The sequence below is a fragment of the Chrysoperla carnea genome, chromosome 2, assembly GCF_905475395.1.
Source record: "Chrysoperla carnea chromosome 2, inChrCarn1.1, whole genome shotgun sequence".
In the NCBI taxonomy this organism is placed as follows: Eukaryota; Metazoa; Arthropoda; class Insecta; order Neuroptera; family Chrysopidae; genus Chrysoperla; species Chrysoperla carnea.
In genome coordinates, this window is record NC_058338.1 from 29,822,769 (window position 1) to 29,850,600 (window position 27,832).

Below are 27,832 nucleotides of genomic sequence, written 5' to 3' on the forward strand. Positions count from 1 at the left end.
GAATTTCGAATCTTGAAAGGTTCATTTTAGACAACTTTTTCATACAGAGTAGCGATATAAATGGAAAGTACTAGACTCAAGAAAAAAAACTAATATATAAGTCATCAGACCCATATTTTGATCCGTACTCAGAGATAAACACGATTTTTGTATTCAATTTAATTTTATTATTTAATTGTACTACAAATTTTGAATACATTTTCCCTGATGGACGCTTTATTCCTAGGTTTTCCATATGGATCGCCACTCTGTCCTATTTATAATTTTCATTAATAACTAGTACGATTATCCGCATTACTTATTGTACTAATTATGTTATTTGTCTTTTTCAATTCGTTGTTTCCACCATAGGTAGGAGTAACCGCAAATCCAGTATTCTTCTTAAATTGTAGAAATCCTGCAACGCCTATTCCAACTATTGACAACAATATTATAACCCATTTCATGATTGTCACTATTTTTATAGTACGTACTAATTGTGATTTTAGTTGATTGATAAATGTATCATTTAAAGCAACCCCCTAAAAAAAATATATTTTCATTGTTTTTTAAAGCAATATTTGAAAAAATCTCACGCCATAAAAATATGCAAAGTAATTTTAGGTATACTTCTTTAATTGAAAGGCTAATTAAAACAAAGAAACTGGGACGTTATTCTATTTTTTATAACAGTACAGCAAAAAACAAACTATCGTCTCGTACAACTGAATGAGTGCAAGTAAGTCATTGTGCCCTTGAGGCTAGCTCTATCAAACATCAACAAAAATATTCGAACTTCATTTACATAATTACGGGCATTAGGGAAGTCCATTTTGGACTCGCAGCCATTACTTGCGGGCTCTTATTACCACATGTTCCCGTAGTATCAAAGATAATAAATGAGAACTCTATGACGAAAGGGAATAAAACTGAATTAATTTTGATTATAGGTCTCAGCAATACTTTTTTCAGTTACTTTCGTATTATTTTATTTAATACTTGAAAAGTATAGATAAAGTAAACTTACCTCTTCAATCCAAAATATTGGAACTAAGGCTTCAGGTAATTCTTTCATAAGTGCAATTTTGTCAATTTTTTCTAGGGGAATGTTAAATTGCAAGCGTTTACGCGCTTCCATTGGAGTACCTGACATCTGTAAGGAAAAAAAAAGTTTCAAAAAATAACCAAGGACCTGATAATTAATTATAAGATTACCATTGGCTCAAAGAAAATGATTCTTTTCTACAGCTATGATCAAGGAAATAAAGAAATCCTTTTTATATAATTTTTTGACCAAAATCACAAAATAATATTAATTTTCGTCGCGAATTAATGACAAAAACCAGTTTTTTTTAATGATTATATCTCGAATTCGGTGAGGTAAGATAAAAAATTTCAAAAAGCATTTATAATTATCTAAAATATCTTATAATATTTTTAAATGTTACATTAATAAAAATGTGGATCCAGAAATGTGGATTTTCTCGATTTTCATGATTATTTGATTTTCTCTACGTCTTTTCATTACGTCATACAACTATGTACAACTATGTAAGGGCTATAATCCATTGATTTTTAAAATCGATTAAATTAAAACTGAGTTGAATGTTTTTTAGCAGAGAAAATCGTTTCGATGTGGTGAAATATCGCAACTTAAAAATCGAATAATTCAAAAAATCACGTCAGTCGTTACTTTTCGCCGGGTCAGTGATAAGTCTATTTAGTATAACATAGACTAAATTATAAAATGAGTTGCCAAAATTTGAAAGTGGGTCTAGACCAGTAAAATTACATAAAAAAGTATACTTACTGGTTCAAAATATATATAAATTCCATGATCTTTCACATTTGGATGTAAACCCCGAACAGGTCCTAGAAAACTTTCATCAGCATCGTAAAAGTGTGGTAATGTGATTACTAATGGCGCACCCAGGCATTTTGTCAAATCCATTGAACCTTTTTTCAAACAGGTATCAGGAGTTGGGCAAAAACATTTTTCATTTTTGTTTTTTGACATATCGCCCAACGTTGCCGTATAATATCTTGCAGGAATTCCTTTATATACAACATCTTTCACATAATTAGCAGGCAATGATCTACAATATCATAATGTAAATGCTATTGTTTTGAATATATTAACAATTTTTTTTTATATCTACCTGCAAATATCTGAAGAAAATGATAATAAACCATCTTCCTCTTTTAAAAAAGGTGGAAAAATTGTACCGTCAGTTCCTCGAAATTCATCGCAATCCTTTTTTCCCCACACACTAATATTTGGTTTACCATCAAATTCAAGTACTCTGCCAACATCTTTAGCGTTTTTTATTCCTCTTTGCATTTTAGTTGGTCTTGGATCAAATGTACCATTTTTCTACAAAGACGTAAGATTTTAAAACAATTAATTTAAAATAAATAAAAATTAAAGTACTTACGGGACCAAAAAATGAAAAAGAGAATACATTATCAGTAACATGCACTAAATCTTTGACGTCATTCCTCATCACACTACAGAATCCTTTACCTGCAAAATCTGTGACATTACAATATATCATAATACCATCAAAAAGTATATCACGTACTCGAGCAGTTAAAAATATCGATTCGGCATGATATATTGATGCTATAGCTTTGTTCAGCAAACTTAACATGGCTGGTTTTTCACGTTTTGCAGCTATTGCTGGCCCCTGAAATCCAAATTAGTTTAAATGTAATCCAAGCTTATTTATTTTATCCAACTCAATTTAAAAATTGATACGCAAATGTAATTGACTTGAATAGTAAATTTTAGACTCCTACCTATATATAAAAATTAAAATTCTAACAGACCTTTCGTGCGCGTCATGGGATAATCCCGTTAAGTGGATTGAAACAGATAATTTCTAAATACTTGTAGAAAAAATTTGTATGCTTTGATTTTTATCTAGAAAATATAGAAAAATGGTTTTCTCCACCTGAAACCATTCATACCGCGGTCAACGCAACGGATGAGGTCTTTAAAGTTTTATTTGAAGGAACTCGAAATCTGCAATTTAATGTGAAAACTGCTTGCATATCAATTTTTGCATGCAAACTATAGATTTTTCTCTTCTTTTTGTCTATTTCATATAAAAATATTTACTTTAGATGTATAATCAAATTTTTATACTCTTGTTAACGTCTCACCCGCTATTTTAGGGTGTTTGTAAAAATAAAATATACATAATCAATCATTTTTAATCTAGTTTATTTTTGCCAAAAAAAAAAATTTTTTTGTACATTGTCTTAGCCGATACAGCATCCAAGATAAGCAGAAACAGCATCTACAGACAGGTTTGGTCATGCTGATCAAAAGTTATTATGTTCCTCAACCCTCAAAAACCCTTCCCTTTAGAGCTACGGCCCTTAAATGGTTATGCCTACATGAGTTATTGATATTTGTTTTTTTTATTTCAAATTTCTCCCCTATTTTTAGGACGTGATCTTTGATGATCTTTGTGACACCAAAACTAAAATTGATGCACATACATTCAATTATTTAATTAAATTCTACTTACGACAATAAATGGATGAGGTATTGTAATCAATTCATCTCCCGTCAATTTACCCGATTTTTCTTGATTAAAATAAAAAGTGTTTTGCGCATTAAACGTCATTGTATCGTCAGTGTCATCATCAACTACATTTACTTTTTCTTTCCATTCACTAAAAATAAAATAAAATATAATGCAAAAGGTAATTTTTAGAAATGCTGTGGAAAATAGTCTAGTCAGCATATAATGGCATTACTAAATACATCTCTAAAAACTTTTCGCATAGGAAAATTTTATGACGTTCTATGTCAAGGCACCCGACCGAAAAAATTTCAAAATAGCTTTAAGTCTTCAACTAATTAATAATATTTCATTTTTTGTTTTGAATACGAAAATAAACAGTTAATAAGTCCATAATCTTCAAATTTTAATAAACGGAAAAACTACTTTCAGATAATTTCGGCCTACTTTTTCAAATGAAATTTTTCGGACGCCATGTTAACGAAGTGTATAACTGAGATTTTATAGCAGAAAAGAAAAATATATATATAACGATTTTTTAAAACGAAAATTAGTATGCAGAGTGTTTTCGGAGCGAAAAATCGATCTAGCTAGGTTGCATTTTTATAAAATTTCGATAATTTCGAGAATTCTTTGAGGAAAAACTGAAACAAACTGCAAAATACGACTCTTCCTGACATCTATTGGTGTTTATCGTAGTTAACGTACATAACCAGGACATTCAAAATTGGTATTTGTGTGGAGACATTTGAAACGGTTATTATATATAGAGGGATAAAATTTGTGTCTTTTTAACTCAAAAAATACCGATTAAGTCATAGGTCATCCAGGTACTATTGAATTATCGAAGAACCTTAAAATTAATTCTATGTTAAAATATAAAATAATTACAAATTGTTGTTTTTATTGTAAATATTAATTATAAATATGTGTTAATTAATAATTTCCCAACATGTGATTACGTCAATTAACACAATACAATATTCAATATCTCTCATATAACAAAAATTCATTAATATAATATTTTATAAATTACCTATAATCTCTTTGTTAAAATTTAATTATTATTAGAATTCAACGAACATATAATATTTGTTACATAATTATATCATTAATTATTTGGTGTATGAAATGTATTGATTGATCATTGATTATTGTAAAGAGTTTTGAGTTGATAGTATTTAGTATTATTATTTTCAAACGAAGTCAAAATATTTTGACGGGACATGTCTATGACCACACTAAACATTTCTTTAATTATCTAATTAGGTAGTGTCACTTGAATTTCAATAACTGGATAGCTTTATCTGTACTTATTATTGGATACAATGTTTGGCGACAAGTTCTGATAAATATTTATAAAACTACATATTTATTCAAACATACGGAATATTTTATAATCATTAGCACCAGATAAACTATAAAATTACTAGAGAGAACTCGGAGGGGACAATTGAGAATCTAAATTGCCACTGCCTCTGGCTATGAAACTTTAATATCTTTATATCAGAATTTTAAAAAGTATGGGACCACATGACCTTAGGTCAAAACAAGCCTCATCTATTCAAAAAGTGATGTTGATCATATTACAATTTTTGTCAAACTGTATAAACAGTTTAATTATTTTCTGTGAGGGGTCATTCATTACGTAAGCATCATTTTTACGATCACCAACCTCCCCCTTATGTAAGATTTAATCTCGTTTTGTCGAATAATGAAAAGTTGTTAGAAAAAGATCACTTACACTAACACTCATAGTTTGACGTAAATTAAAGTTTCTTTAGCACGGAGACTATAGTTCCCGATCTACATACATTATTTCCAATATTAAAATTCAACTCGTAAAATCTTATGTAAGATTGGGTTGAACCCTCCCCCACCCCTACACGTAAGCCCATCAATAGATTTTAAACCCTCCCACTGTTCCCAAAATGCTTACGTAATTAATGAATTACCCCTGGCATCCAATAAATCATTTAAAAAAAATAGTTTTTGAAATTTCTGAATTTAGTTTTATATTTGTAAAAATTCAATTAAAATTATTTAACTTACTCGTAAAAGAATGGGCCAACTTCATCTAATACTGGTGTATCACCTTTTTGTACATCCATTGGATTCGTTATATTAAACATATATATTTTAAAATCAAATGAAAATGGAAACTTTACAATCATCTCTCTTATTTCGCCGCCTTTTTTTAACGCAACTTGCTATAACAAAAAGAAAATTATTGTTTTTAAAAGTATCAAATAAAGTTATAGAAAAACATTACAAAATATAACTAATCATTCGAGTCCCATGCAAGAAATGCAAAAATATCCAAAGCCAAACTAATATTGGCTTATGAAGGTTCTAGGTCGTTGAAAAAACTGAATAATTTATAATTCTTTTGGAAAATTGATTTAATAATGCCAAAAATTACGGAAGAATATTTTCCAAAATTGAAATGTTTTTGAAATATTTATTGCTGTCAACAGCATAAAAAATTTATTTTTAAAAGTAATTTTTTTCATTGCTATTCAATTTTAGTTCATTTTTTGACACCCTTCGAGTGTCGGGGTGTGAGAGGAGGGTGAATAATACTTTACGACCAATTTTCACGACCGATATTTTTATTTATAAGAAGATTAGATAAAGAAAATTTAAAAAATAACAAAAAAATTAAAAAAAAACACATAGTTTGGCTATAAAACACATTTTTTTTCATGCCTAACCTATGCATAAAGATAAAAGTGAAATGAAAAATAAAATATATATGCAATTTGTATAGAATTACGTCCCATCCAACACTTTGGATTACATTTTTATCGCCATAACTTTTTTTATGTTTATGTTCTGCTTTTCACAAAATAAATTCACAAAGAATATACTGGATGTCTTTTATAAGTTGGCATATGCTTGAAACTCGAAAAATAACTTTATATCGATAAAAATGCTTTAAGCGAAAAATGTTGGATGTGTAGGTGCACATCTTACGCATACATTAAAATTAACCTAGGTTTTCAAGCTCAATGAAAAACTGACTCTACTCCATAACTGGTAATCGATAGATCCACAATTTAAACTAGATAGTGGTTATTGATTGAAAACGTAACATTTTTTGTTCGAAGCATTTAACCGCAAACCATACGGCTTAGGCAAAACGGAATGAAAAGTTTTACCCAAAATTGTTTTTTGTCTTATAATTTCCATTTTGTATAACTGTTTTTGCGAAATCTAAATACTCCTCGACTAAAATTACCAAGAAATTCAATAGAAGTGGTTCGTTTTTCAATTTGAACAAAAAAGGCCAAATTGAATAAACAAACGTTATTAATTACTGTCTAAATTATTCGGTTTAAAAAAAATGTTTGCTTATTAATCTTATCTAAAGCTTTCATCTAATGCTTTTCAGTTATGAATTAGAGCGAGGTTTTTATTGAACCTGAAAACTTAGATCGAATTCGATGCCGGTATAAGAATACAGCTTTTGAAACTAGAACAGTTCACACATGGATTTTTTACAAATAAGCTTTTAGTGAACATTAGATGATAGTAGTACATTATTAAGGTTTTTAAGTTTACTGGTAACTTTATTACATTTAAATATGTTAAAATATTGATTGGAATATACAAATAATTTGTTTTAAAGCTTTTTCAAATTATTAAATTTTATTATTTTCTAACAATTATCGTTTTTAAGATTTGTGGAATAATGTCTATTTAACCTAGTGATAGTAAACATTATTCCGGGAGTGTACCGTGATTAAGGAAAATTATTTTAACTGCCATTTTCAATTGGCGTTATAATTATTAAAATATTTTGTACTAATAGACGCAGTAAATACCATAGACTGTTGTAAGGGTATGATTTTCTTTTAAAACTTATATAATTAATTCTAAAATATTTACTAATTTATGAGAAATATGAAGCATATTTTCAATTCCCGGAAGAAGCAGTGTTTTTGATTATATTAAATATATGTAATTCCGGGAGTTTCTCATTGTAAAGGGAGAAAATGGAAATTTGACTTCTATTTTGTTATTTAAATTACATATAAAATAAATTTTTACTATTATAAAAAGAAGAATGCCGTTAATACTTGTATGCGTTTTATAACATTTTAAAGTATATCTTTTTACCTTTGTTAAGTGTATTCCCGGAATTAGGTTCAAAAGCAACTTTTATCACGGAATTAGAGACAAACTCGACGAACAGATAATTAACGTTTTTAACTATAAAAATATAAATTAAAGACTATTTCTAGCTATAGGCTAGAAAAATGTACAAAACTAATTGTCAGTAATCAAACATTTTGTACAACAAACTAATTTTAATGCTGAAAAAATATTCGAAGGTAGTTATAAATAATTATCAGCCTCAAAGTGCGTTAAGCCTAAACATCGCGTAATACGGTACATTTTCGTCATTTTGAAAATTAACTAAAAAGCTTTATTTTAGAATAAAAATACAATTTTTGTCATTAAAAAAAATCTTTAGTGTAGTTTTTTGTGTTTTACAAATTCGGTTTTGTCTATTGCAGTCTGTTTGTAGTTTGCAAATCGAAATTTTTAAATTGCTCATCCTACAAATATATTATACGTTATATATTAATGTATGATATAATATCTCATCAACTGAAAAATGAAATATGTGTAGGTACCCCATTTCAACGAACAACTAAAAACGTGCACCGTTCTCCCTGGAATCTATGTATATATGCAAGGGCTTGTTGTTCAACTCATGTTTATTTACACGATAGAATGTGGAAACGCGGGATAAACCCAATTATCTATAAACGTATAATATGGAATGCGTATTGCTGGCAGACTGCGTTTTACGGCTTGTAGACGGATACCACTTGGAAACCATCTCGTTAGCCGTTTATAATATATGAAGTTAGAACAGTTTTTATGAACGTTCCTATGTATAAAACAAAGAGAGATTGTGAACTGTGTGTGATGCGCGCTGTAAATGATGAGACACATATGCAACTACAAATCAAATGATATGATCACACACAGTTCATATTCCCTCTTGATGGTCTCCAAGTTGTATAAGCCTCTTTATGAATGATTTAAGAAATTCTGAATGTGTACTTGAGAGCTCATGTCGCTTTATCTTGGTCTATTATATAAATGAAATTCTCGACGATAGATTTAGTTCAGGGAATAAGATTCAAAGTAAAAGTTCATTTGAGAAATAACATACAATATTTCAAACAAGAATAAAATCCTATTTAAAAAGAGGAGAAATCTACTTTGTACCAATACAAAATCGCTTTGTATGTAAAATAATATGTTCGTTTTATTTTTTTCACCTATTTCTAACTAACAATACGTCAAAGAAATTAAATCATGAAATGCTTGTAATTGTATTTGTATCGATTTTAAAACTACATCCCTATGGCTTGCAAATTTAATAAAACTAACATATAATTGGATTCAATAGTTTTTTATACTACATACCTATGGCTTGCAAATTTAATAAAAATAACATATAATTGGATTCAATAGTTTTTTGAAAAAATAAAATTTGTAAAATAAATTATTTAAAAAGTTTTGTATCATTAATTTTAGTTTGCAAATCCACTTTTTATATAAATTTTTTAAATTTTAATGAGTTAACATGTTTTGGGTTCTATCCCAATGTCGAAACTTATTAACAAAGTACAAAAATACAATCAGATTATTTATACAAAAAATGTTTATTGTTTTTTTTTATTTTTTTATTAATTGGATTCCATTGATTGAAAAAAATTTGTTGTTTACGAACTTTGCACGTGCAATCCTTTTTTCTAATATTTGAGATTACACATTGTTTTAAAAATACTGGAAATTAATTTTACTTACTCCTGGAAATATTGATATTACAAACTGTTGGAATTATTTTTATTTTAAATAATTTTATATCTATGCAAAATTCATAGAACTTTTTTTTTATATTCAATTAGTGATATTTGTTTAGTACAGAATCAAAATAAGTGCAATCGCTCCATGCAGTTTCATTAACAGATATCAAAATTTTTATTTATCCCGACTATACTATGCCTAGGGTTCTGTGTTTGACTTTTATGTATGTATCAAAGATATTGTAATAGTAGTATAAATGTTCATCTGTTACCACCTAGCTTCTAAACTACTTATCATAATTTGACAAATGAAATATCGTTAGAATTGTCTTGATCGAACGCTGGTTATAGGCTATATGACATCACATTAAATTTGATATTGCGCCCACTAGTGGACAAAAATTTATGATATAAAAATAAATTTCGATTTAGTGATATCGTGTTTGGTATCAAATGAAGGGCGTACTTAGCACTTTTTTTATATATACTTAATCACGAAATTAAAACCGCAATATAGTTTAAAATGTATGTATTTTGGTCTGTTCCCATTCGGCTTTTAAATTTCTTATCATAATTTGACAAATAAGGTATTTTTAAAAGCGTCTTGATTGTCCGCTGATTATAGCGTCTTGATCATCCTCTCTAGAGGACATAAAGTTGTAATACAGTCGCGGAACCTCTTTTCTGTCATGTGGAAAATTGCGTAATCCTAGAGGTCCCCCCGACTGTAATGAAGATTTTACTTATCATAAAAATTTCCGATGAAAATATTTTGTTGTTTCCATACTTTTACCACCTCTTATACCTTTAGCTTTTGATCAGTTTCTAGTTCAATATTTGGGTATACATCCTAATACTAAGCGTAAGTTGTTGTGACCTGACCACCAAAGGCATTAGAGCCATCTATCTACACAAATTGTCTAAAGTATGTAAAACAACTTCACAATATAAGAAATTTCATCAAAAATATAATTTTAATTTTCGAATGAGCATATGCAGTTCATCAGGAGTAAAAAGACGAATGAAATTTAATATATTTAATTCAAGAAGATTGTACCACAATTGATATTTCACTGAACTTATTCGTTTAGAAATATTTGATTATATTTTTCAAATTATTTCATTATTCAGTATTTTAATATATTTTCTAGATGAATTATTGTCTTACAAACGGCATAAACTGAGTTTTATCATTCATTACCGTATTTGTTGTGTCAACAACAAAATTTCATAATACATTGCCTAAGGGATGTCATGTCAAAGAAGCTGAAAATGTATACTATACACTACTAGATTAATTGTTGTAGTGAAATGAAAATAGCTTGAATGAATGACGGTTCTGTTTTCGTGGAAAAGCTTTTTCGTTAGTTATATTTAGAATTCAGAGCGTTTTATAATATTTTAAAGCATATCTTTTTACCTATGTTAGGTGTATTCCCGGAATAAGGTTCAAAGACAACTTTTATCATGGAATTAGAGACAAACTCGACGAACAGATAATTAACGTTTATAACTATAAAAGTATAAATTAAAGACCTAGGCTTGAAAAATGTACAAAACTAATTGTCAGTAATCATTTTGTACAGCAAACCAATTTTAATGATGAAAAAATATTCGTAGTTATTATAAATAATTATCAGCCTCAAAGTGCGTTATGCCTAAACATAAAAAGCTTTATTTTAGAATGAAGAATTCAATTTTTATCATTAAAAAAAACCTCTAATGTAGAATTATTGTATTTTCCAAATTCTGAGAATGCTGAGAATGTATACTATACTCTTCTAGATTAATTGTTGTAGTGAAATGAAAATAACTTGAATGAATTACGGTTCTCTTTTCGTAGAAAAGCTTTTTCGTTAGTTATATTAAGAATTCAGAGGATTTTCACAAAATGTACTTGTTCATAATTTGTGTGCGAGAGTTTTACACGTTAAGTAGTTAAATACGTAAGTCGGGATGCATAGGAAAAGTGGGAAAAAGCATCGATTTTAATCAAACTTTTTGTAACGTGTTTATAGGATTCTAAGGAACATACAGCTAACTTAACCTACTCAGAAAAGAGGCATAGTGCCCCAAAATTGTTATCTAGTAAGTATTTAAGGTCGCTGAATGCGAATCCGATGTCAGATTGTATGAATTCTGTCACGTATTCCAATTCGTGCTATTTTATACCCGAAGTTTCACTTTTGACACAAAAACGGAAAACTATTTTCCGTCCGAATTGTTATCCAAGAGGTAATTTTGGTCTCTGATTACGAATCTGATGTCAGATAAACGAATTCTGTCACGTTTTTTGAAAACCGTACCACTTTGGTAAAGAATTTCACTTTTTTGATACAAAAACGACAAATTTAATATTTGTCATCCAAACTTTGTTCTGGCAGGTATTTTTGGCCGCTGTTTACGAATCCGATGTACAATTACACTTAGTTTGCTGTTTTTGTGCCTAAAAATGAAATTCTTGACCATAATGGTACGAAGACGTGGCAGAATCCGTGCAATTTGATATCGCACCCTGCAAAGTTTGCTTCGGTTTATTATTTCGCCTATATTGTGTATAGACCTACATAATAAACACACTGTATATGGAAGGACAAGTAAGTTTGTGTGACATGTTTTAATTTGCATTTAATTGCAATTAATAAATTTATTTTTTGATGTAAAAAGGTTAATAAATATTTAACAATTTATTTTAATTAAACACAATATAGAGTCAGTAATTTAATGTTTTGATTTAATTTCTTGAATTGTACTCTCACATATTAGTTAGTAGTTAGTTATTCATTTTGTTTGCCCTTGACTTTTTAAAATAAGCGAAGCGTATCTATAAATTATCTATGTAGTATTTTTGTTGTTCAAATAAATATTTGTGTAAAAGTACACTCACAAATATTACTGTGATAATTTTATTAAAAGTTTTAGAACCAACTCAACGTAGTTTGTAAAATAAATATTTTTATTCTTAAAATCAATAAGTTCAGAATGTATTTTTTGCATATAAGCAGTAAGCTTCTTGCAAAAAGCTTTAAACATTACTTTTCTATTTAAGGTATTTCGATACCGAAAAATTGATCCAAAAACTTTGAAATTGTATTTATGAATTAACGATGTTCCAGCATGGTATTTGCAGTTTCTATGTTAAAGCAATGGTACAATTTTTTTTTCGACAGAATTTAACGAAAAATTAAATTTAAGAATTTAATAATGCTTACTATTAATTCCCAAAGTTTCAGAAATTTTGACCGTTTAAAATGGAAAATAATTATGCCAACGTCCCAATTTCGATCAATTTACGTCAAAATTAATATCTCGAAAGTGAAAATTAATTTCTAAATTTTTTTTTTAGAATTGTATTGTATAAACATTTTTTTCTACTTTTTCTTCAATATATAATAATATCATAAAAAATAGTTGGAGAGACCGGACATTTTACATGCTTTAAATGGGACATGAACCTCAAAATCGCGAACTTTGTCTTTAAATATCTCGCGATCTAAACGGTCAAAAATTATGAAATTTTAGGAATTCATAAATAAAGCTATTATAAACCCGAGAAAAAAAATTCGGCCAAATCTGTCGAAAAGTGATTTCATGCTGGTACTACCTTAAACATCTTTTTATACGTCTTTTGTCAAAAATTCAAATCGATTCTCTCAACGGATTAGGAGAAATAAACTATCAAAGTCGTTTTTTTTTTAATAAAAAACAAGCGCACGATTCTCATAAACCGTACAGGGAATCGATATGAATTTTTACAAAAGACCTATACAAGGGTGATTAATCGATAAAAAAAATTTTAAATTTTTGTTATCATTTTCATTTCAACTCTTTAAGGTATTTTGATACCGTAAATGGAAATTGATACCCAAGATTTGGAATTTTATTTAATTAATTATCCTTTTATACGTCTTTTGTGAAAAATTCATATTTTTCTTTTTGCAGATCTACAAAAAATTTTTCCCTTTACTATTCTTATAGTTTTTAGTCTTGAAAACCGTAAAAGCAAAAACCAAAGTTTGGGATCTGGGAAAAAAAATTCAAGCAGAAGGTGGTTTTTTGTTTGACCTCGGAAAATAAAACCGCTTGTATAATAATGAAGAAAGAAAGAATATCTACATTTTACCGTTTTTTATATTACAATCAGTTTTTGAGAAAATAAAAAATGGTATTTCAAAGCAAATCAAAAATCAAATTTCATTCCGATAGAAAAATTGTTGAGTTTCAAGTTTATGTATGACCTGAAACCTTAAAAAGATTTTGAACGAATATTCCAAGAAATTTTTGCGAAATTCCATGTAGAAAAAATTGCTTCATTTTGTTTAAAGAAAATTCGGTAAAAATAATACAATCAGAACTCTGCTAGGAATGTACCTATATGAGCGTAGTTTTTTATTTTTAAAAAAATACAACATTGTATCATTATTTTGTCTACTTAAGGTAATTCACTCGTTAAAGTTAAGTCTATAAAAACATGCTCTTATATTGTGTTATTCAAACGTGCACTATTTGTGACAAAAATGTTAAATACTAAAACATTGTATCTATCTGTCTGTGATACTTTTCAATATATCTCGATAATGATATAATTTTTGTCAAAAGCAACGTATGGAAGCACGCTATCTCATACGCTATACATTCCTCAAAGACTTTTTTAATAGTTCAAATTTTACCGAATTTGGTTTTATTTTCGATATATATCGAAAAGTATCTATTTTTTGAAGTGAAAACTTATTTTGAGCACTTTTTGGATGAACAAAAATCATGGAACTCACGTCATCGCGTGTTTGTAATTGAACTCCTCCTGAACGGATGGATCGATTTTGACGAAATTTTTTGTGTGTGTTCATGTGGATACGATGGTTTAGATTTACAATTCGGTCCACTACAAAAATATGTTGAGGGTTCCGCAACATAAAATTAAAACCCTTGAAATAAATAGTTGAAACGCATATTACATTACATTTTACTATTCAAATGTATTTATTTGCGCTTCCACAATATTTATCTAGAATTGTGAACAGTTATTTGAGTAGTATTGAGGTATTATTTATTATTATTCATTTATTGTGAAAAGGTATTCATTAGAGCTATATGCGAGCGCAGGAAGCTCCACTGCCGAAGGGTCCAGCCTGACTAGCCCAGATTTTTTTTCTGCGTACAGAATAATTTTATTTATTTTATATTTGAATTTTATTGAATTCCCAAGAAAAACTATTTTACGAATGAATTACCTTAAGTGATTCATTGACAGTATAATAAAATCAGTCAACCATAAATTTTTATACTTCCAGAAGGAGTTTTTTTAATAAGAATACATTGTATTATTTTTAATAATATGAGATATAGTTCGTTAAAAAATTTACGAAATAAAAATTTCTATTTTGAGCTTTATTATAGAAAGTCATACAGTTCGTTATTTATTTTTTTTTAGAAAGAAACCAAACAAACATTTGTTTCAATTTATTGTATACTTATACTAGATTTTAATCAATTTTGCCAAATATAATATAATTAATAAGCCGAAATGCATGAGAAAAGTTTAAAAACAGCAATGATGTTAATGAAACTTTTTATAATGTGTTTATAGCACCCTAAGGAACATTCAGCCAACTTAACCTAGTCATAGAAAAAGGTATAGGTAGATCTTCAGAGAGAGCATATATAGCGTATTTTTTTAGAGCTTAATTTGGATTAGAATTGTTATCTAGTAGGTATTTTTGGCCGCTGAATACGTCGTATTACACAGCTTCTGTCACGTCTTCTGAAAATCGTACCATCTTTGCAAAAGAATATCTCTTTTTTGGCACAAAACGGCAAAGTTTTTATCGTCCAACTTGTGCTCTAGGAAATATTTTTGGTCGTTGTAGGGAATCCGATGTTCGATTAGACGGTCTCTAGAAACTACGAATACCTTCATATTATTGTAAAAATGTACAAACTGACTGATCGATCAACACACAGCTCAAACCGCTGGGTCTAGAAGAGTTTGAAGTATCGCAATATTTGGATCGATTTTAGTATCTCAAAAACTATTCGACCAGTCGTCAAATGCACCTGATTTTTGTACTTTTTGGGTCAAAATTACCTTATAAACTGAGTTTTATCAAAATTGGAGATATAAAAAATTTCTCGATATTTACCAATTTTTTAAGGGATACCCCTTTAAAAAAATTTCGAAAATCGCAAAAAAAAATTTTTGTTTTGGATTTTGATGAAACTCCGTGGATTTGGTAATTTTTATCCAAAAAGTATAAAAATCAGTTTAATTTAATTATTGGATGCAGAGTTTCTGAGATATCGCAATATTTGGATCGATTTTAGTCCGTATCTCAAAAACTATTCGACCAGTCGTCAAATGCACCTGATTTTTGTACTTTTTGGGTCAAAATTACCTTATAAACTTAGTTTTATCAAAATTGGATATATAAAAAATTTCTCGATTTTTTGCCCTTTTTTCAGGGGACCCCTTTGATGAAACTCTGTGGATGGGGTAATTTTGATCCAAAAAGTTTATGATTGGACCTATAGAAAGTTACAATATCAGCGAGTATCATGGGAAAACTTCATTTTCAAAAATGTTCTTTCCCCACAAAAAAATTAAAATGAATAAAATTGTAACCAAAAGAGTGGATAAGTGTATCTTTATTCTTTTATGAATTCACTGTAATGAATTATTTATTTTTATATAACTGAAATATTCACTTGCTCTCTTATTGCAACGCCACGCCGCGGTATTGATCCTTAACGCAACCAAAACAATGTAGGTACTGTGGTGCTTGTATATATACTGTTTGCTTTGTTTTCATTACACACGTATACAGAATGTTCGATTTACATCTAGGCATATAAATATCACGAGTATGACAGAGTGCATGCATTATGCAATGAATCTAAGAAAGAAGTAATATAGATGTTATATGAAATTGCAAAAGTAACTTGCATCGTGGCTTATCTGTTGTAGTTCATCTATTCAACTTAGAAACTGCCACTCTCCAAGCGTCTCACAACTATCTCAACGTATATCGAAGCCTTAACACATCTATATAATACCTCTCACTTTGTTGCATTGCTTAACGCGTGTATTCTGTCATACTCGTGATATTTATATGCCTAGATGTAAATCGAACATTCTGTATATATTCGAACTACATTCAAAGTATTTCCTTTAATGTACCTATATAATTTTTATATGGTTATAGAGTAGGTACGTGTTACGAAAAATATAAACATTATTGAAAGTTTAAAATCTAAGTGGTAAAGCTGTAAAAATAAATGTTTATTCTATTGGAAAGTTATTTCAAATGAAGTTTATGTTTTCATCATTTTTCAATTTACAGAGTGGCGTAAAAGACAAATATGAGTAAATATGTATTATTCGTTTATTCTTTCTTAGACCTCCAAAATTCGTCTTTTACTACGCAGGCTAGTCTATATGCATTTTAAGGTAAATTATAAAGTACTCCCCATTTATAACATATAATCTTATTACAAGCAATGGCTCTCAAACAAGTTCGCTTGGAATTGTTATTATTATTGTAAAAGAAAATATTTTGTGTTGGATTTACTTTAATTTACTTTTTAAATTGTATGTTGTTCGCTTATAGTTCATTTATGTTTTGTTGTTTTGGTTGATTTTATTTTGGCTTTAAGTATTAAATGCTACACAAGAGGATTGCTAAAGCAATCGATTGGTCTAACTTATTAATTTTTTAATAGTGTCAAGTTATTGGCTTAATAGATACATTTGAATCTCTATTCTCTTAAATTCAAAGTAAATATCTAAAGTTGTCATTTTATTTAAAATAACCATGTCTTATTTATGTTGGTTTCGTTATTTCCAATACACTTACAATATATTTTTTGGCCACTGGATTGTCGTAGGTGTATGTAAAACTAATCCAAGGGATTTTATTCAATATTATTGGATATTAAATAAAATCCCTCAATTTCAATTTCATTTTTGGGCCATATCCTGCGCTAAGGGCCAACAGTTTTTGTAATCACTATGTTTCGAACTATAGTATCTTGGCTACTTAAAACAGACAAACCAATTTCTTAGGCTAAAAAATTGTATCTTTTATCAGAAAACACTTTCTTGTTTGAAATTATTCAGTTAACCTGAATTCACTATTAAAGGACCTTTGAGATCAATATCGAATTCAAACTCTCTTTCAGTTATTCACATTCAAGTTTAAAAACAATTCCGATTTTAACGAAGTAAATAGGAATGCTTTTATTGAGAAAAATATTTCAATTTTATATTTTATATATAAAATATTAAAATTACTATCATTTTTAGTTTACTGAAATTTTAGTTTACCTCACGTAAAACACTTAGCATTTTTAGTTTACATCACGTAAAACAGTTATGATATTTTAAAATGCGAAAACATGATATTTTGAACTGTGTAAATTATACACCAACTTTTTCCGCAGTTAGACGGAAATAAACAAACTGTATAGATAATTTTAATAAATGCATCAATATATAATAATGCTTATTTTGTTTCAATAATTAAAGAAAACAAATAGCAGGTATTCTTTAATTGAGAATATATGGGGAGGGGCTTTTTAGGCTACTTCGAAAATCGAAAATATAAGGAGAATGGTATTAGTTTTATTGAAAAGACTGACGGTAAGCTTGTGCAAAAGCATTTAATCTTAAAATATGTCCTTAATCTCTTGATCCCTCGTTTTCGCCCGTCTTAAAATTATTCATATACCAAATATATATAGATCAGTTAATAATAGTCTGCTATCGACTTATTACCAATATTGTATCGTTTTCTGTTTAAACAATTTTTAATTATGCAGATAATATGCCATTAATTGACAATATACAGGGATATAAAAATCAATTATTTTTAAACTTTCTATTAATACTTTCTTTTTTCTACAAAAAAAAAGTGTCCAAAAAAATGCCAAGCAAAAGACGCTAAATGACTCAACAAAGTGATGAGCAGCATAAAGATAAAATAGAGTATCGGAGCGGTAGGGCTAAGCATCAAATAAAAAATATTAAAAAAATAAAATAAAAGTGTTAGGTATGGTATGAATGCTCTGAGTACCGGAATCGGTTCCCGCCATCACAAGAAAAATTAATTTTATTAGTAATTTTGATGAGCTGGTAAAGTGCACGATTATGCACCAAGGATGTATACTCAGCCTCTCAAAAGATAATACTTCTTTTATACAATTAGTTCGGTGAGTTATATTTTGTTCTAATTCTAGATCGATTTTATCAATACGCCAAACTTACTAGTATAACGGGACAAACGTATTTACAAAGTTTTTATTCTCACAAAAACTCAATCAGGAGTAAACAATGGCAATCTTATTGCATGGAGATACTAACAATTGACTTTGCATCCAACATCGAAGCACATAACAATAAGACAATATAATACCTTAGACCCTATCGATGTACCACCTATTGTGTAAACTTATAGTTATGAAGACACAGTTACATCCGAATTTAACGTTTAGAATGCAAAAGACAGTATAGATTAGAAATTATTAATTAGTTACTTGGTGGCTTACACACGAACGATTAATCCTTTATTAATATAAACGTTCTTCAGAAAATTCATTTCCAAGTTATCAAATATTAGTAAAAATATTGAGCATGATGAATTTTCACATGAAAAATTTTTGCAGGATCCCGTTTAAAACATGCTCCTGAACCTAAAAGGGCTGGATTAATTTTGATTCGGCCAATATAACTTATTTGTTAAAAAAAATTTTTTTTAATAATATCCTACCGGCAACCTGCACTGCTAGGTTCAGGAGCATGTTTTCCAGAAGATCTTGCAAAAATTTTTTATATGAAAATCAATCCTGCTCAATGCCGGATTTTGTCGGAATTAAGTATAGCAGAAGAGAATACGTTTTATTTCACCAGAGCATAAACCTGGTATGGAATCTGAAGATAAAAAAGTGTCGCTTAGAGTTTGATAACATAAACGGTTAATCCTTTATAATAAAAGCAATCTTGAAAGGATTCATTTCTGCGTTGCCACATTCAATGTGTGTAAAACATAAATATATTATGTTTATTAATTAAAAGTAATTTCTACAGCATCACAGGTTTTTATGTGTGTACCTTGCAATAAACCAAAACTTTACAATACTATAGGGAAACAATCACTTAATTAGAAAAGTAATGAAAATTTGGAGAAAAATCAACGATTACTATATTTGGGAAATAGACATTTTTAGGTAGTACTATCGGTAATAGACTTTGCATTCAGAATTTAATGAAATTTGGCATAGCTGTCCATTATTATATCATAATTAACCAGTTAAATTTTTAGGGGCCTTCAGAGAACTGAAAAAAAGATATTTTAAAGATATTTTAACATTGATCCTTATGGGAAATCACAGATTTTATTTTATTTCACAAAACTAGACGTTCAGATTTTCAGTTCTATGCCAAGTTTCATTAAATTCTGAATGCAAAGTATATTACCGATAGTACTACCTTAATGAAAATAGTTTTCTCTTTCATTGTAGTATAAGTCTTCTGGTATCGGCCTCCCTATATTTCTATACTCAAGCCTCTATGTGATACTAATATGTAAAGGAATTTTGTACCATAAAACTCATTATATGTGGCTAGCACTGTAAATTAATCATACCGATTAATCTTAGAAAATTCATTTTAGTCCATAATTTATTACCTAGTTGTTCTCATTAATAACAAATAACCTTCAACTCTTCGCTGAAAATTTATTATAACATATTAATTTATAATAAATGATAAAAATCAATTATTTTTAGACCATTAAATTTAATTTCATTAAATTTGTATCAGATATAGATAATCAGATATTGACTTTTTCCAATGACATAACAAAAACAATTATAATATAAAATCAATCCCCTCTTGATCACTTGATATACCATGTATATGAAATATACCAAGGTATACTAAGTTTAGTCCCAAATTTGTAGCACTTAAAAATATTGATACTATGAACAAAATTTTGAGTATAGGTGTTCATTAAATCACCTTATTAGTCCATTGCGGATGTCTGTCTATCTGTCGTCTATCTGTCGTCTGTCATCGTGATTACTCAAAAGCAAAAAGAGATATCAAGCTGAAATTTTTATAGCGTGCTTAGGACGTAAAAGGTGAGGTCGAGTTCGTAAATGAGCAGCAAAGGTCAATTGTTTCTTGGGTCCGTAGCCTTGGGACCCATCTTGTAAATCGTTAGAGATAGATAAAAGTTTATATGAAAAAAATGTTCCTTATAAAAAAAACTTTTGTTTGAAACATTTTTTCGTTAACATCACTGTTTCCTCGTGAGAACGCAAATTATGCGCAAATTGTATAGTATATATTATATGAGAATATCAGTTATGTATGTGTGACATGCATATATGTGTAATGTGACAGAGTAATCATCACTGTCTATGCATGGTATTTCAACAATTAACTCAGTTAATTGTTTGTTTTCACTTGTTATTTATAAATTTGGAAACAAACATAATTAATTTGATTTTAATTACTACATACAAAAGTTACCATGAGAGTATATGTAGGTACGAATGTCATGCAAAACTTATAGGAAAAATTTCAAGGTTTAAGTAAGTAATACATTATTAAAATTTCTTGGAAAATAATATCAACGCATTTACCAAAAAGAGATAAAAATATATACGCACATTTTTGCTAGGCAAATCAAACTAATGCTAAAGTTCGAAACCGTTTTTGAATAAAAACCGCGCTAAGCACTTAAAGATATAAGCACAACAGCACGGTAGATATTGACTTGATAAATATTAATATAAAGAATTTGTTAGACAGAAATGAAAGAAGAGAAGGAAAAACTTACGAACACATACGTAATTGTGACGGAATGACGGAAAATATTCCTATAAAAACTCAATATTGTAACAATTATATGAGTCTTATAAAAACTGTAGTTATGAATAAACCTTAAGACATCCCAAGGTTACTTTATTTTTTAGTAAAATTTTTCTAAGAGAATGTGCGAATTTTGTGGCAATTTTTGTTGTATTTAAAAAATTGAACAAGTGAAATTTACAAATTTTAAAAAACCCCCGCCAAATGCGATTAATTCCTTGTAAACCGATTTTTGGAAACTTAGCTATAAAATGTTCTCAATTAAGTCGGTTCGACCATTTAGGGGCTACAATGCCACTAAGAAACACACAGACGTACAGATAAACACTTATAACCTTTCGTCTGAAATCAATATCAAAGTGATGGTCAGGAACATCAGATGAGATGACAAGGTACTTAAAGAGCTATCATTTTGTGGGACAAATTTTTGAAAATATTTTAATTGAAATTGAAATATTTGTGTTGGCTTTGTTCTTTTGAATTATTGTTTTGAATTATTTAATTATTTTACCATTTCACTTTTCGAAATGAATGAAGCCAGGTTTATTTGACCATTCAAACTGAATCAATTTTGAAGATCATCGCCAATTTTTGAGTTTTTTCGGATACGGAACAGTAATCTCTTACTTGAAACATAGCTAAGAACACTTTCCGTTAAAATTACGTTTCAAATAAAACCAAAAAATTAAAATCGGTTCATTCTTTTAGGCGCTACGATGCCACAGACAGACAAACACGCAGACACACACACATAGCAGCCAAACTTATAACAACCCTTTTTTTTTAGTTCGGGGGTTAAAAACAGACTAGGTTTAGAATAAGGTATGATATTATTATTTTACCGATAATGAGAATAATTTCTCGTATAAATTATATTGATCATAATTGAAACAATTGAAATATGACATCGACCAATGTACAGTATGTCTCACTTTGAGTGCAACCGCAGTCGTCGTATTTTGTAATAGAGACTAAGAAGCGCCCGTCATTTTTTGTTTAACCTTTTTTTTTTTCTTTTCGTTAACGACTTTGCAATCGCTCTCTCAAAAGTTACGAAGAATGAAATACTGAATAATCATCAAATATTGCCCTTCAATGTCTAGCACAATTAAAATTAACAATATTTAATGAATGGATTGAACTATTAATGAACCAAAGTGCTAAAAATTTGATAGTTTAAAATCTTATTAAAAAAGTTGTATCTCTAAAAAATTGTCATTTAAGGTAAATGGGCATTGATTGCATTCGAAATAAATTGTATCAGTTTTTCATCACTTTTTAAAGAATCTTTTTTTGATAGTTTTTTAATTAACACATATCTAAAAACAAAGAATTTTATCGTGCTTGGATTTCCTGCAATTGGATGTGGAAATTATAGCTAAATATATTATAGTTAAATATATTATTTTGCCTCATGGAAAAATTCGATCTCTGACCAGCTTTAGTAAAAAACAAAAAAGTATTTTTTTTTAACATTATATGAACATTACAGTCTTTATAGAACATATTAGTTAGTATATGCATATGTAGTAGGAATAAACCGGATCCAAGAAAGTGTAGATCCGTGTTCACAAATACAGAAACCGATACAAATTTTTTTTTTGTTAGAGCTACGAATTCCAGAGGTGTTGGCTTCAAATAGTTCAGACAGAAATAAAGAAAAAAACTTTGTTTTTATGTGCAGACTCAAACTACTTAAAATTATATGGTTATTGTCAATCTATTCATACAATCACTTACGATTTAAAAGACAAATTTTTGTGGCCAAACTAATTATTGTTATATGTATTTTAAGTTGCATCTATTATTCTTTATACAATACGTTTACTTCTAGATTGTCTGTAGAGTCTTGATCATTTTAATCTATTTTGGCTATTACCTCGTTTTGTAGTTAACCAATCAAAAATTAACTTAAATAAAAGTTACAAGAGTTTTATCATGTTTTGACATCAGATTGGACCTACTTCTTCAAGTTGCTCATAGTCAATTTAGATTCTAAAATGTAAGCTTTCGGAGGTAATACGACTTAAATTATTGCATTTAATCGAAAGAAAATATGCTAGACTTAGAAAAATGTTTTGACAAAAGTTATCAAGGACAATAAACGTCTTTTGTCTTAACTTTTAAGCCCAGGTAAATTTTCCAGATCATTTGAAGATCAAAGTTAAATGATCTTGAAATAAAATCTCCAGATCAAATACATAAACACTGACGAATGTACATACTCCATTGACCTAAACAACTTTTGGCTAAATGACATATTTTTAAGTCATATATTTTTTCGAAAAGTTAACGATTTTCGAAAAAATGTTTTAAATAAAAAATGTTCGTCTTAATATTAGGATCAACTTTCTAATTTAAAGTGTTATTCTATCTTTTACGTTTTAAGATCTAAATTGACTATTAAAGCAACCTTGGTCAATACATGATGTCCCCCATCAAACTCTTCCAAATTATGAGAGTTATTTTTTGATTAGTTAACTACAAAACGAGCGAATAGCCATATTAGATTAAAATGGCCTACCATTTATATACATAGAATAATATGATAGAATCCTTATGCTTCTAAGCTTCCAAAAAACACGTCGCATTCATCTTTTTAACATCAAAATAATTCAATACAGGCAATCGGAAAGGAAATTTACTATATGTTAACTATTTTCTATATACACAGAAACAAGCGAGAAATTACAAGCCATTAAACTTGAACTACTATGTACATGAAAGAGCCTATTGTCATTACATATACTATAGATTAAAACATTCCTTTAGATCAGGGCTTCTTAAACTTTTGTAATTCACGACCCCATTTATGATTGCGAGTTTCTTGACGACCCCATACAAATATAAAAGAAAAATAAATTAATATTTTTTGATGATTTATTTATTAGGTAACAATATACATATACATATGAAAATATTTAAGTTTAGAATTCGTTTTGAAACATACAAAAATCTAAAATTAAAAATTGCACAAAAAATTCTAAAATTGTATTTATTATAGTTTCAAAAATAAAAGTGGATTCTGACCGTCTTAATTCTCTCGAATATATTCAAGTAGTTGCGTGGTAAGTATTAAATTAAAGTATAAGTTAAAAATTTAATGAGATGGATGTGCCTGTTTTTTATTGCATAACAAATCAAATCTTGGTGGAATGTTTGAAACTGCTGGACGTAAGACCTCTTCAATATTTTTTATCGCTGAACGATATTGCGATTTAATATGTGTTAAAGCTGTTTCTTCAGCAATAATACCTAGAAATTTTGTTGATAATTATTTCTCGGGATTATTTCGGCTTTTAGAGATTGACAAAAATAAATTTATATTTTTTATTAATTCCAATACTTAACATTTCATAATTCATAGTAAATGTTATTCAAGTTATTCTAATACTCTTAATAGAAATGCAGGTACAAACAATCTTTCCGAACTAGAAGATTTTATGATATATTTATCTACGATAATTGTTATTTTATCTTTATAACAATAATTTTACAAGTTAAAAAACATTTTCTGTTAAATTGTATTTTTACCCTTCGCGACCCCATAATTTTGCTACGCGACCCCAAATGGGGTCGCGACCCATAGTTTAAGAAGCCCTGCTTTAGATTAAACTTTCTACGCTATTTTATAGCGCCAGAATAAATGAAGTTTTTCAATTAATGGATAAAATAGAAAAAAATAAATAAATTTTGAATGAACCATAGAATAACCGCAATTTGAATGAATCCATCCACAAATATCGATTTAAGAGAAAAATTCAGTATAATTTAAATATCGATATAGAAAATATATTTTAATCAAACACATTATGACATAAGTAGATCTTGTTTTCGTTATTTGAGGTAGATGGATTAATGACTAAAGTAGTTTAAATAAAAAGAAAAATTCTCCTTTTTTATAGTTCTTAAAAGTGTTTCCACTTTCTAATAGAATAGTTGTTATGTTTATTTTAATAGAAAATAAATTGAAGTAAGAGTGTCCGTACCTTCATATCTAAAGCATTGTTGCATACCTAAAGATCAATGAATCTTTTAATCAAAAAAAAATCTTCTATACAGTGCAATACATTTTTATATCCATTTTTATATGTAATATGTATCAAGGTAAACTGAGATTAGTCCCAAGTTTGTAACGCTTAAAAATATTATGCTTCGAGCATAATTTTGATATTGGTGTTCATTAATTCACCTAATTAGTCTATTTCATCAAGCTGAAACTTTTATAGCGTTCTCAGTCATGATGTAAAAAGTGAGGCTTAATTCGTAAATGAGCAAAATATTTTAACAGGGTCTTGTAAACCGTTAGAGATAGAAAAAAAGTTTAAATATAAAAGATGATCTTTATAAAATAATAAATAACTAATTACGAAGACAAATCCAGAGGTATGCCAAAATTGTGGAGCCATACTGACCGTTCCACATATAATTGTGGAGTGTGAGAGCCTCCAACAACAACGGAGAGTCATTGGTTTGTCAAACAATCTCAAAGTAACATTCAACAATCAAGAACAATGTCTTCGAGCCATCTCATTACTGAAAAAAGAGAATTTATTAGATAAAATTTAGAAAATGTTTTGTAATTTATGATTTGTAAATAGTAGTCGTTAATGACCTCGACGTTAAAAAACGACTTTAAATAAATAAATAAATAAATAAATAAATAACTTTTGTTTGAAACTTTTTATCGTTAACATCACTGTTTACCCGTTTAGGAAAAAACTTTGGTGTCTATTTTCTCCAAAACTATAAGAAATTGAGATTTGAAAATTTGTAAGTAGCTATTGTAAATTCTGTAAAATACTCGAATTTTTTAGAACTTTTTGAAAACCAAATAAATGGTTTTGTTTTATAAACTTTTCTACTTATAATAATGCTAGCACTGATATTCAACACTTTTTATACAGGGTATTTCAAAAATTAACATATTAATTAATTTTTGTGAATATTAATTAATTTTAAAAATTAATTAATTTTTTTGTTGCAAAACTTTTATTATAAAAGACAAGTTGTAAAGTACGGTTTTTAATAATTATAGTAAACATGATTAAAAAAATTAGTACAAAAAATTTTTTGTAAAATTATTTTTAATAATTATTAAACATTTCCATTAATTAATTAATCTTCAAACCGTTTCGGATTAATTTCAATAATAAACAAACAATCCAAAGAATTTACTAAACTAGTTTAAAGCTTAAAAAATCATTCATCTATCTAGAAAGTATCTAGAAAAGTACTGCGTTTGGCATTTTAGTTGAAACAAAATTGACATTAAATTCTCTTTTTACTAATTAATTTAATTTAGCTTTTTTTTTTACATAAAATTGACACTTTATCGGTTACTGAAGCCAAAATTTGTTTAGTCATTATAATGGAAATAATAAAATTTTTTTTTAATTGCTTAGTAGAATTATTTTTTAGAATTTGGAATCATAATCATCAGTATCAGTATTTAGAACTTAAAATTATACTGGAATAAAAAGCAAAAAATATAAATAGAAGACATAGAATCAAGATAGGATAGAAACATAGAAGAGCCATGAGTTAAATTAGAAATAGTTTTCTAATTTTGCCAAAAAAGTTATTTTGTAACACGTTTCATGATTTTTATGTCACTTTTTCAATGTGACAAAACATGTTGAGATATAAGAGGCTTGTTTAAATAAATTTATTTATTTATTTTGATCATGATTCCTATGATAATTAACTATTTTTAAAGTACTGTAGGATCCGAAAGTAAAAATTTAGTTAAAGTTTTCATATATAGTCCGTCGTAATTGAATTCGACGAATATTTAACTTGATTCTACTTTCATTCCGTAGAAATTCCCGCAATGAAAAACTTTTTCATCAACAAAAAATTAAATGAATGAGTGTAATAAATGTTTTTTAAGTTCTTAAAAACTTACACTGGAAATTTTATGATGTAAAAGTGCTGGAAAAATAGCCCAACCAAATAATATCCCAAATAATAAACCAGCTCCACTGCCAATAGCAATTTTAATCGGTAAATCCATCACTAACTTCATATTTGGAAAATTTTGACTAACGTAAAACAAGTAAAACTAAACTGAAGTTTTTTTTTTTAAATTGTTGTAGGTATGATAAAATAAATTATATTTTTTTCTTTTGGAAAATCCAATTGTTTAACCTGATCGACTTATGCGCGCAAACATAATACTATTACGTATGTGATAGTATGTAAGAAGCGTTATATCAAATATTGTGATTATTTGTCTCTATGCATGGAAACTAATATTATGTTATTGAATGAATATTTCTTGTACATATTTCATGCATCAACATTTTATAAAGTATGATTAATATATGAGTGATTCTAAACTCTTTTTACTTTTTAACAACGAGAGTACATCATTAAATTCTATAAAGATCGGTGAACCAAATACAAAGTTCCCTGAACTCAATTAAATTGGTTTTAAATAAGTTTTAGTCAGTTTTGAAAAGAGGAAAAAAAATTATTGTGGGTGAACAAATTGGTATGTATGGTAATCGAAAAAAATAGCCCGAAAATTTTATAGACCCGGAGTTTTATTGTAAATACGAGTTGGCTGGATTGAGTTTGTTGACTAGAGAGGAGTTGGTTGAGCTTTGAAGTTTTAA

At 28.2% G+C, this 27,832-nt stretch overlaps 1 protein-coding gene across 2 annotated transcripts; it reads right to left on the minus strand.

Annotated features, from left to right (window-relative positions):
* Window positions 1-161: 161 nt before the first annotated feature.
* LOC123291456 (sensory neuron membrane protein 1-like) lies at window positions 162-27,366 on the minus strand. Of its 2 annotated transcripts, XM_044871754.1 has the most exons (9): window positions 27,121-27,366; window positions 5,565-5,722; window positions 5,352-5,360; window positions 3,516-3,663; window positions 2,415-2,666; window positions 2,139-2,353; window positions 1,790-2,075; window positions 1,007-1,132; window positions 162-521 (listed from the first exon to the last, which is right to left on the minus strand). In XM_044871754.1, the coding sequence occupies exons 1-9, from the start codon at window positions 27,238-27,240 to the stop codon at window positions 270-272; spliced, it is 1,566 nt and encodes a 521-aa protein (XP_044727689.1). In that variant the 5' UTR covers window positions 27,241-27,366; the 3' UTR covers window positions 162-269. The 2 variants fall into 2 exon arrangements, with proteins under 2 accessions (XP_044727689.1, XP_044727690.1); XM_044871755.1 differs by lacking the exon at window positions 5,352-5,360 and having other exon boundaries at window positions 27,121-27,365.
* Window positions 27,367-27,832: the final 466 nt, after the last annotated feature.

Coding starts and splice junctions, on each gene's coding strand:
- LOC123291456 (XM_044871754.1), bottom strand. CDS start 27,240: ATGAAGTTAGTGATGGATTTACCGATTAAAATTGCTATTGGCAGTGGA. Junction 5,723..27,120: donor TACATCATAAAATTTCCAGT/GTAAGTTTTTAA, acceptor TTTTTGTTATAG/CAAGTTGCGTTAAAAAAAGG. Junction 522..1,006: donor CAATATTTTGGATTGAAGAG/GTAAGTTTACTT, acceptor TATTTTTTTTAG/GGGGTTGCTTTAAATGATAC.